Source organism: Anticarsia gemmatalis, chromosome Z (genome assembly GCF_050436995.1).
Source record: "Anticarsia gemmatalis isolate Benzon Research Colony breed Stoneville strain chromosome Z, ilAntGemm2 primary, whole genome shotgun sequence".
Taxonomy (NCBI): Eukaryota; Metazoa; Arthropoda; class Insecta; order Lepidoptera; family Erebidae; genus Anticarsia; species Anticarsia gemmatalis.
The window spans coordinates 19240238-19250966 of NC_134776.1; the positions used below are offsets into that span (position 1 = coordinate 19240238).

The window sequence follows — 10729 nt, forward strand, 5'->3', positions numbered from 1 at the left end:
TTGAAACCAGGCGACTGTGCAGGACTTTGTTTATAGTTAGAAGAAGTTCCTTTACTGTCATAGTCTGGTGGGACGGCTAAACCGACACGACTAGAGAGAGGTCAGGCGCAGGACCGACGGCTTTACGTGCTCTCCGAGGCACGGAGGTCTAAGACCTCAACTTCCTAACTCCGGGCAATTTCTGAGAATTTTTCAAACAGAAAATCTCAGAAAAGACTTTTTGACCTGACCTAGGATTCAAACCTGAGACACTACCGACCGCGCCACAGAGGCAGTTATTCCCGTCAATACGCCGGTATCCAATCATTTTCTACGCTCTTTCATATCTCCACCCACCTTACCATCGGAATTTTTGCTTTAAGTGCATCATATTATTGTACAGCAGGACCATGTTACTATAGTATTATTGGCTCATCACGTGTTGACATGATGAGCCTTACAAAAATATAGAATAAAGATGCTAAACCTCTTCAACCTGGAAAGAACATTAGGAACCTGAAATACAAGAAAAGTATTAAAGAATGTCGGAATGTTCTACCTCTACCACCATACCGTAACAAGGACACGCTCGGGTAGTCATTCTGCTGCGGAGAATCTTAACACCGCCTTTTAATTTTACTAGTTTGTAGCACTAGTGCCATCTTTTGTACCAAAGATGATCCTACCTAGCGTCTCTGCTACTGGGCGGACGGCGCACGCGTCGTTGCCGCACCGTTTGATGTACTTCATACTTCGATCATTTGATCTATCCCGCCAGTGCCCCCCGAACTTGTGACTGGACACACATATCGGTGCATTCCGCGCACTAAAAACTAATAATTTAAGTTACCATTAGCCATTGCGCATAAAGGACGCTTATTTATCGTTGTTATTTGAGTTTTTAGTATAATTAAATAGTAATAGTAGCCTACTGTTTTGTGTATTATAGACATTTCAATGATAAGTGTTTACCTACTGCGATACCCACCCGCCATAGTGTTATTGATGGTTTATCATTATTAGGTACCTAGTGAGAGTTTGTGTTGTTTCCGCGGTGCCTAATACCCATCATATAGGTATATTATGTTCCCTGGATTCGGCGGGAGATTTGTTATTAGCGAGGGTGCGCGCTTAGAACTTTGTATCCGTCAAGCTGGCGATCACATTCAACACGAACAAATGCAAACATTGTGCATCGGTTTCCAAGATACCTAAACTGTGCTCGTAGTGATAAGTGATTAGTGTTGATTAATAAGTAACAATATCTTAGTGGTAAGTAGGCAGTAGGTAGGTAATGCATTCGCTGCACGAGATGTGAGTGACGTCACAGGATCGAGACGCGCCGGCGCCGATCTCGCGTGCAGTCGGTGTGACGTTGACGCTCCGACGTACTTTGGTACGCGTCAGTAATCAATTGTAGTCTGTTTTGATCAGATTGCTTTATTATTTAGTATGTGTTACATTTTCTGATCGTTGAAGGAAATAAAATTGGTAGCGGCCATTGCTTACAAAGACGAATTTTTAACATTCCTATTTGAGTTTTGGTAACATTTAGACAAAATGACAAACTTTATAGAAGTGTCACGTTCTGAATCATTACATGGTAGCCGATACTAACGAAGATAATTCAGTCCGGTGCGTCATTCGATTATTTAATTAAGTAAATTCGTGTTCCAGGTTGGTCAAGCGAACACAGACGCCAGGGAAGCTGAGAAGCAGGTGACCAAGGGTCTGGACGACTTTGAGGGTCATCATGGAGGAACTGGAGAACTTGCCCACGTTGGACGCACAAGCTCTTGACAGAAGAGGTGAGCAGTAGAAATTGCAGCTTCGACAACTAATGTTGAAGCAGTCATTTTGTTGTTCGGTCTAGAATTGCGCATCTTTCTCTTCCGTTTCAACATATTTACACACATGCTCTTGGGCACACATGTTCTACGATGTTCCTGACCCGACAACTAGTGAACAGTGCTTAAAAGTGATAAAATCAGGAAATATTTTTCGTTTGGTCATCAGGAACACAAGTCTGTAGTGTAACTTCTCAAATCAGAAGGATTTATTATTGTATATTAAAATGTATATTTATAGAACTTAAAACTAAAACTTAAAACTATTAAAAATTAATTACAGATAAAATTATTCTAACTTAACCTATTGTATAACTAAATTACATAAAAAAATAAAATCAAAATTATTGTAACATTAAATATTACATGTCGACAAACATACCTATTCTGTTATTAGTTAGCGAGATCGCTAGTGGGCGGAGTCAACGCAGCCGAACTTACCCGAACTATCCCGAGCGCCGGCCAATGCCCATGCGCCGCGCAATCGTTCGTTGACCTCACCAGTCCGCTCTGAATACTGTTTGACGCGAGACGCATGCCGCTTTAATAACCGCGACTATATGTTCTATGTTGTATGTTCCGGCCTAACGTAAATCTAATGCTATCATCCTTCTGTGCTGAGACTATTATGTTGTGTACATGCCATCAATAAACTTTATAAAAACTTTTACTTCCGAGTGAAATCATTATTCCTCACTTCCTACCACGTACACTAAATTGGTGACCCCGTTTTGAACATGAGTGATAGCAGTGAATCGGTACATACTGGTGAATCCCATCACAGCAGTCATGTGACTATGCGGCCGATCAAGAAGACGCGTCCATCTCCTATGAAAAGTGATGTCGCGGTACCTCCAACATCGGACATACGGCGGTTTAGGATTAAAGTGCCACCATTTTCTCCAGAGGAACCGGAACTATGGTTCGCACTACTCGAGGGCCAGTTCGAGACATATGGCATTAAAGATGACTCAGCGAAATTCACCCAGGTCCTCAACAACCTTGATATAGTGCACGCAAAAGCTGTCAAGGACCTCATCGTCTTCCCCCCTGAGCGGCACAAGTATGCAAAAATAAAGGCGGAACTCGTACGCAGACTTTCGGCCTCTCACGAGAAGAAAGTGAGGCAACTCCTAACCCACGAGGAGCTCGGAGACCGGAAGCCATCACAGTTCCTGCGCCATTTGCAGGATTTGGCAGGACCATCTGTCCCGGCAGACTTTGTGAAGACGATCTGGAGCCAGCGCCTACCCAGCAACATCCAGACGCTGGTTGCCTCACAGCCAACACTTTCATTGGAGCAATTGGCTGACCTAGCTGACCATGTGCATGACATCGTTACGCCGTGCAACGTGGCAGCAATGTCGACGAGCGGCAACAGCGACATCAGCTCTGAAATAGCTGCATTGAGGAAGACAGTGGAACGCCTGGCTCTCAAGGTCGACGAGCAACGAGCACATTCACCACATCGTGCATCATCCCGCAGTAGGTCGAGGCGACAACCGCATGGTTCTGCACGTCACCACTCTCCTTACCGCACGAGGTCAAGATCGGCTTCAGAGCATAAAAAGTACCCATTGTGTTGGTACCATTACAGGTTCGGTAATAGGGCCAGTAAGTGTTTAAAACCGTGTGACTTTTCGGGAAACGACGCGGGCAGTCGGTAATGGCGGCCGACGGCTGTCCAGATGTGGGTCGCTTATTCGTTACCGACAAACGTTCGCAAGTTAATTTTTTAATAGATACAGGTAGCGATGTATGTGTCTATCCAAAATCTGCATTATTTGAACATCGGCATAAAACGGATTATGAGTTAACTGCAGCAAACGGGTCGACAATTAGTACATACGGTTTTATACACTTAAACTTAAACCTAGGTTTGCGTCGCGATTTCACCTGGCAATTTATTGTGGCTGACGTCACTAAGGCGATTATTGGCGTTGATTTTTTATCTCACTTTAATCTTACTGTGGACATACGCAATAAACGCCTTATTGACGCCAGCACTACACTTTGCGCCCCGGGTTTGCCTGCATTAGCTACTGGAAATATTTTATCAATAAAAACTATTGTAGGTAACTCAGTATATCATGATGTTCTTTTAAAATATCCTGAAATTGTTAATCCATCTGGCATACATCGCAACACCAGACATAACACACAACATCATATACGCACCACACCTGGGCCACCAGTATCATCGACTCCACGTAGATTGGCACCGGACAAGTTAAAAATAGCCAAAGCTGAGTTTGAAGGTATGTTAAAGGTAGGTACCTGTCGGCCTTCTGAGTCTCCGTGGTCATCACCTCTTCACCTCGCACCAAAAAAGGACAACAGCTGGCGTCCGTGCGGAGACTACCGTATGTTAAATGCCCGCACCGTCCCTGATAAATATCCAATCAGGCATATTCATGATGTTGCCCACAATTTAGCTGGATCCAAGGTGTTCTCCACAATAGACCTGGTTAAAAGTTTTAACCAAATTCCAGTGCATGAGGATGACATTCCGAAGACCGCAATCACTACGCCGTTCGGTCTATACGAATTTCCTTATATGACGTTTGGTCTTCGTAATGCCGGACAAACTTTTCAGCGTTTCGTGGACGAAATGCTTCGGGGGCTGGATTTCGTTTACCCATATATCGACGATTTTTTGGTGCATTCTCCAAATGAGACCCTTCATCGGCAGCACCTGCACCAGCTGTTCACCAGGTTGCAGGAATATGGCATGGTTATCAATGTCAATAAGTGTGTTTTTGGTGTTAACGAGGTAGCATTTCTTGGCTACAGCATCTCTGCTCAGGGCACTAAACCACTACCAGCCAAAGTTGAAGCCATTAAAAAATTTCCCATCCCCAGGACAGTCAAGGAACTGCGTCGATTCCTCGGAATGATAAATTTCTATCGTCGATTCATTCCAAGCGCAGCGGTTCATCAGACCAAACTTAATGCTCTTCTCACAGGTTCTGTGAAGGGCTCATGTCCAATCAATTTAACAGCTGAACAGCTGGAAGCTTTCGACGCCTGTAAAGATAGTCTTTGTAAGGCAACATTGCTATCGCACCCCTTTTGCGACGCACAGTTAGCCTTAGTAACAGATGCTTCAGACAAGGCGATCGGCGCCGTCCTTCAGCAGCTGAAAGAAAATTCTTGGGAGCCTCTTGCGTTCTTCTCTCGGAAGTTATGTCCTTCTCAGCAGAAGTATTCCCCTTACGACAGGGAACTTCTCGCTATTTATGAAAGTGTGAAGCACTTCCGTCACATGCTTGAGGCTAGGGCGTTTACAATCTACACAGACCACAAGCCCTTAACCTTTGCCTTCAATGCTCATAAGAATAACTGTTCTCCTAGGCAGTTCCGTCACCTAGACTACATTTCCCAGTTCACCACTGACATTAAACATATCTCAGGTAAGGATAATGTCGTAGCTGATACTCTTTCTCGTATAGAAGCTGTTGAGAAAGCTATTGACCTGCAGACGTTGCTCGAAGCTCAGAACGCGGACAGTGAAATGATGACCCTTTTAGATGGTACCACATCGCTACGCCTTAGAATGGTGAGTTTCCCCGGTCTTGAAGGAAAGTTATGTTGTGACGACAGAGATGACAAGTTGCGACCATTTGTTCCTTCTCACCTTAGACATCAAGTCATAAGCAGCGTCCATTCATTTAGTCATCCTGGCGCTAATGCTACAGCCACGCTAGTGTCCGATCGCTACGTGTGGCCAGGCGTTAAGCGAGATTGTCGATTATGGGTACGCAGTTGTCTTGAATGTCAGCGGTCGAAGGTAACCAGGCACGCTGCCACTCCTTTAGGTTCCTTTAAACTTCCAAAGGCAAGATTTTCTTTTGTCCATATTGATCTTATTGGACCTCTTCCAGAATGTCAAAACTACCGGTATTGTCTCACAGCTGTAGATCGCTTTACGCGATGGCCAGAGGTAGTACCGTTAACAGACATTACCGCAGAGACAGTATCTAAGGCACTTCTCCATGGTTGGATCGCACGCTTCGGTTGTCCAACGGACATAATAACCGACCGTGGGAGACAATTCGAATCAGCTTTGTTTAGAAATTTGTCTCATTTAATCGGGTTTCAGCATCGTAGAACCACAGCGTATCATCCACAATGCAATGGTTTAGTTGAAAGGTTTCACAGGCAGCTAAAAGCAGCAATTGTTTGTCATGGCAGTACATCTTGGGTGGATGCATTACCACTCGTTTTGTTGGGTATCCGTAGTGCAATTAAAGAGGACCTCAAAGCGTCATCAGCTGAGCTGCTATACGGAGAACCTCTTCGTCTTCCATGCGACATTTTTGAGCAAGCAGAAGAGCAGATCCCTGATATATGCGATTATGTGTCGCGGCTACGTAGTTTTGTTAAGAACCTCCAGCCGTTACCCACCAATCAGCACTCTGGACGTCGTGCAGCATTTATTTTTAAACAGCTTGCCACATCTTCTCACGTATTTCTTCGGGACGACACTACGGTAGGGTCACTTAGACCAGCGTATTCTGGTCCCCATGAGGTGTTGAAGCGAGGTGAAAAGGTTTATAAGATCCTTTATAAAGGAAATGAGGTAACAGTATCGATAGACCGATTAAAACCTGCCTACATACTTCATGACCCAAACGCAACTCATACACCTCTCACACAACAAACTTCAAATATACCTCGTCAATCAATCACACATAATACACAAGCTCCAAACTCATCAAACACACCTACACTTTCACATGATAATGCCAGTAAAAGAACCAGGTCGGGACGCAAAGTTAGGTTTCCTGACTATTATCGCCCGTAGGACGGTCTCTGGAGGGGGGTGATGTAGTGTAACTTCTCAAATCAGAAGGATTTATTATTGTATATTAAAATGTATATTTATAGAACTTAAAACTAAAACTTAAAACTATTAAAAATTAATTACAGATAAAATTATTCTAACTTAACCTATTGTATAACTAAATTACATAAAAAAATAAAATCAAAATTATTGTAACATTAAATATTACATGTCGACAAACATACCTATTCTGTTATTAGTTAGCGAGATCGCTAGTGGGCGGAGTCAACGCAGCCGAACTTACCCGAACTATCCCGAGCGCCGGCCAATGCCCATGCGCCGCGCAATCGTTCGTTGACCTCACCAGTCCGCTCTGAATACTGTTTGACGCGAGACGCATGCCGCTTTAATAACCGCGACTATATGTTCTATGTTGTATGTTCCGGCCTAACGTAAATCTAATGCTATCATCCTTCTGTGCTGAGACTATTATGTTGTGTACATGCCATCAATAAACTTTATAAAAACTTTTACTTCCGAGTGAAATCATTATTCCTCACTTCCTACCACGTACACTAAAAGTCTATCAAAGCGACATCTGTTATTAAGGTTTATAACCTTTCAGCCATTCAGTACCATAAGTGCCTACTTTCGTTTGTGGTTCGGATAAAAGTAAGTACAGCAGTAACTAGATCACATCTTAGTTTTGTAAGTATGTTGTAGATGGCGCTAAACAAAAAATATTGTAGTTTACTTATCTGTTTAATAGATGGTGCTGTACAAACATGCTGTAGTTTATTTTCCGGCCGACCGATGGCGCTGTAGTAGTTTTTTGAAAAACTGTTTTTTCTTCTGAAGCTTTAATTTTAACAGCTCTGTTTTTCGTTCTTTCACAGAGGAAAGCTTGGACAAAACAGAGAAAGATCTCAGAGCGGTCGACTTTGACAGAAATATCAAGAGTCTGACTGACGCCAAGAATAATCATCAAAGGTATTTTCATTGATTTACTGCTAAGAATGTGTAGTTTAGTTAAGAAAGGCAAAGTATATTGATAGTCACATACGACCACTAAGTATAAATAAGCTCCCTTGTCTTATTTAATGGTTATGTAAGGGTTCTTGCGTTGCATATGTCGTCACGGTTCCTAACCGCTTATGTCCCATTTTATTTTTTCTTTCTACATTTACTGCATACCAAGATTAGCATTACAAATTTTAATGATCATAAGTCCAAAACTTACACAAATACGCCTTCGTTTGACTGAGAAACACAGAAAGCTGTTACTAATAAGTGATACTCCAACAGATGGATGAAACAGTACGAGGACGAGCACGATCACTTACGCTTGGAGGTGGACAACATCAAGGACATATTGAACCAGCTGCCGGACGGGTGCTTCAAGCGCATCGTGCTGGAACCGACCGAGGCGCCGCCCAGCAGAGCCAACTTTAGGTAGAGCCCGACACTACATGTTGTAGGGCACTCACTAACTACAAACACCTACTGAGCCAGCCACTCGACATGCTCCAACTATGCAATTTTATGTTTCTGATAATGTTCAAATGTTTCACCGTTTTTGAATCTTCATAAAGAGTAGATCTGTCTGGTAGTCAGTAGTATGTCGGTGTGTAAGTGTTTGATGAAACTATTGCTAGATCGCTTCAAGAACTATAAGTTTAGCGGCTTTCCTTTGTGTGTGTGCAGTACATAGAGGCTTGGTGTTATGTGTGTATACTTGTATAATAATTACGTCAATCTAAAACACTGTCGACAAAAATGTTTGTTTGTTACCTTATTGTACACTTTGTACTGTATTCTTTTATTTGCTTTGTTAAATAAGTGTTGAAATAATTAAAAGTTGATCACAAATACAAGGAATAGATTGGGCATTCTGTTAAGCAAAAGCACTGTATGTCGACAGTCTGTTGTACTGGCACGGCAGTGTAATGCCCTGGACTGACGTCATAGAGTTATGCTCGATCCAGCCTCTATCTTCAAATTACGATCATGTTGTTGAAAGAATAAACTCAGATCTGATAGTGTCATATTATAGTATGTTGTGTTGAGACGTAGTGCCCTGCAACGACGGAATAAATAAGTGCCTTATGTTACTATAGTTATATAATAAACTAGCGGACCCGTGCGGCTCCGCTCGCGTGAATTTCGTACTGTTGCTTATTTGTTTGACACAGGCTCAGGCAGGCCTGATTTTCTGTGGTTACCTTCTTTCCCGCTCTCGTCTGTATCCGTACCAGTTTACACTGTAAAATATAATAGGTAGGTACCTTATTATAGACTGACCATTGCTTACCCGCCTGGATTCAGAATATTATTATTGGTACAGACAGACCTATCTGCGCCGGAGCTCTTCACACGTGTAATAATGTATACTTGCGATGATACGTCCGAAACCCGTTATTATTTTTTATATATCATCCGTTGTTTATTTTTATCTATCCAATTTATTTCCTTAATGCAACCAATTAATTTGGTTATGTGTTACGAACTACAACGCCATCTGTTAGTTGCGGCGAACGACGACAACAAACGAAATTACTCGGTTTGCCATCTAGGTTATCCCGAGCGCACCGGACCCACGTAAACCAACATTTTTGTGTAATATATCATACAAAATGTATGTTTGAAAATCTTATCAATTTATAGCCTGTTTCAAAGGGTTTTTTTTGCAATAAAGCAATCAAAATAAATTAATTAGGAAAAACATGCTGTGTTGGGGACTATAGCGCCATCTATTGGTTGGTGAGAACAACAGGTATCGATACGGACGGCACCGCGTTAACAATATATATATTATATGCGAATGCTGTGAGATGGATTGCACGCCATCTATGGTCTCTTTAGGGAAACGCAGGTTCAAAGGATTTCTACGTATTTTTTTCAATTTTCTAAAAATCTATGAAATTGTATGCGATAAAAAGTATCCTAGAAACTGCTCCACTACTTATTCTATGCATATACCAAATTTCAGTGCATTCTATCCGGTAGTTTTTACGTGATAGTGACACATACAGACGGAGGACAGACAGACAGACAGACAGACAGAAAAGAAAATTATAAATTGCAGATTCGGTATCAGTATCCGTTACTAAACATCCCCCATTGGTTTTTTTTTAAATATATTCAATGTACAGAATTGACCTCTCTACAGATTTATTATAAGTATAGATATAGATGTTAAATATAAAACAAGTATGTCTATCTCGTATGAGCATTGAGCATGCATGAATGAGTCGAATGTACCATGAATCAACAATATTGAAGTACATTATATTATTATAATATACACAAGTAAAGTGTACATTGTTTGATGCGATGTTGTTATCTACTAGATATCTACAAACTGCATTTACGACGAGCATTTCCCAACTTAGATTTATTCAAAATACGATAATGAGGCTTTTCAAATAAATGTTGTGCCATAACACATTATATTCGGTACATTGTAAATATACGTGTGTTTCATAAGTTTCATGAAATTCTGCTTTTTATATTCCCTTTTGATGTTCGCCAAAGAATGAGTCACACCAATGATTTTTGTTATGGGCATATTTAAAAACTAGGTACTTCAAGGATAAAAAATCTGTTTTTATTTTTTTCGTATCTTCAAAAATGACCGAGATATTAAACGTCAAAGTATGGCCTTCGCGCCAAACTCCGGCGAAGCGGCCGCACGGACGTGTGACGTCATCTTGTGACACTGCTATTTCGTCAGTACTTGCCGATACCTACATAGTCTCGTTGCGCTCTCGCGGTTTCGCTTTAAATAATTTGTTTTGCTTATAGTGGACAAACAAAATGGTTAGAAAATATTGTATTGTTCCTATGTGTACTAACTCCAGTGAAAAAACACCCCAAAAATTGTTTTTTTCTGTACCATTTAAACTGTTTTATATTTTTTGCAAAAGACACCTAATCTAAAACTTAAAGCCCGGTTCTGATACTGTCAAGCGCAAATGTTAAATAGAAGTTTATTGCCTTTTGAACACTTCCTCAAGATCAAGATGCCATATCATGTTCATACATACCTAGCAATGAACTTCTACCTAACAGTTGATACTATTTAATAAGCAGTTCAATGACCTCACAGGCGGCGGCG

General features: G+C 41.6%; 1 protein-coding gene across 2 annotated transcripts; it reads left to right on the forward strand.

The window, feature by feature from the left end:
* Positions 1 to 770: 770 nt before the first annotated feature.
* On the forward strand, positions 771 to 8734 carry LOC142986569 (uncharacterized). Of its 2 annotated transcripts, XM_076135083.1 has the most exons (4): positions 771 to 1251; positions 1657 to 1787; positions 7509 to 7602; positions 7918 to 8734. In XM_076135083.1, exons 2-4 carry the CDS (start codon positions 1733 to 1735, stop codon positions 8066 to 8068), a joined length of 300 nt encoding a protein of 99 aa, XP_075991198.1. In that variant the 5' UTR covers positions 771 to 1251; positions 1657 to 1732; the 3' UTR covers positions 8069 to 8734. The 2 variants fall into 2 exon arrangements, with proteins under 2 accessions (XP_075991198.1, XP_075991197.1); XM_076135082.1 differs by lacking the exons at positions 771 to 1251; positions 1657 to 1787 and adding an exon at positions 2082 to 3369 and having other exon boundaries at positions 7918 to 8055.
* Positions 8735 to 10729: the final 1995 nt, after the last annotated feature.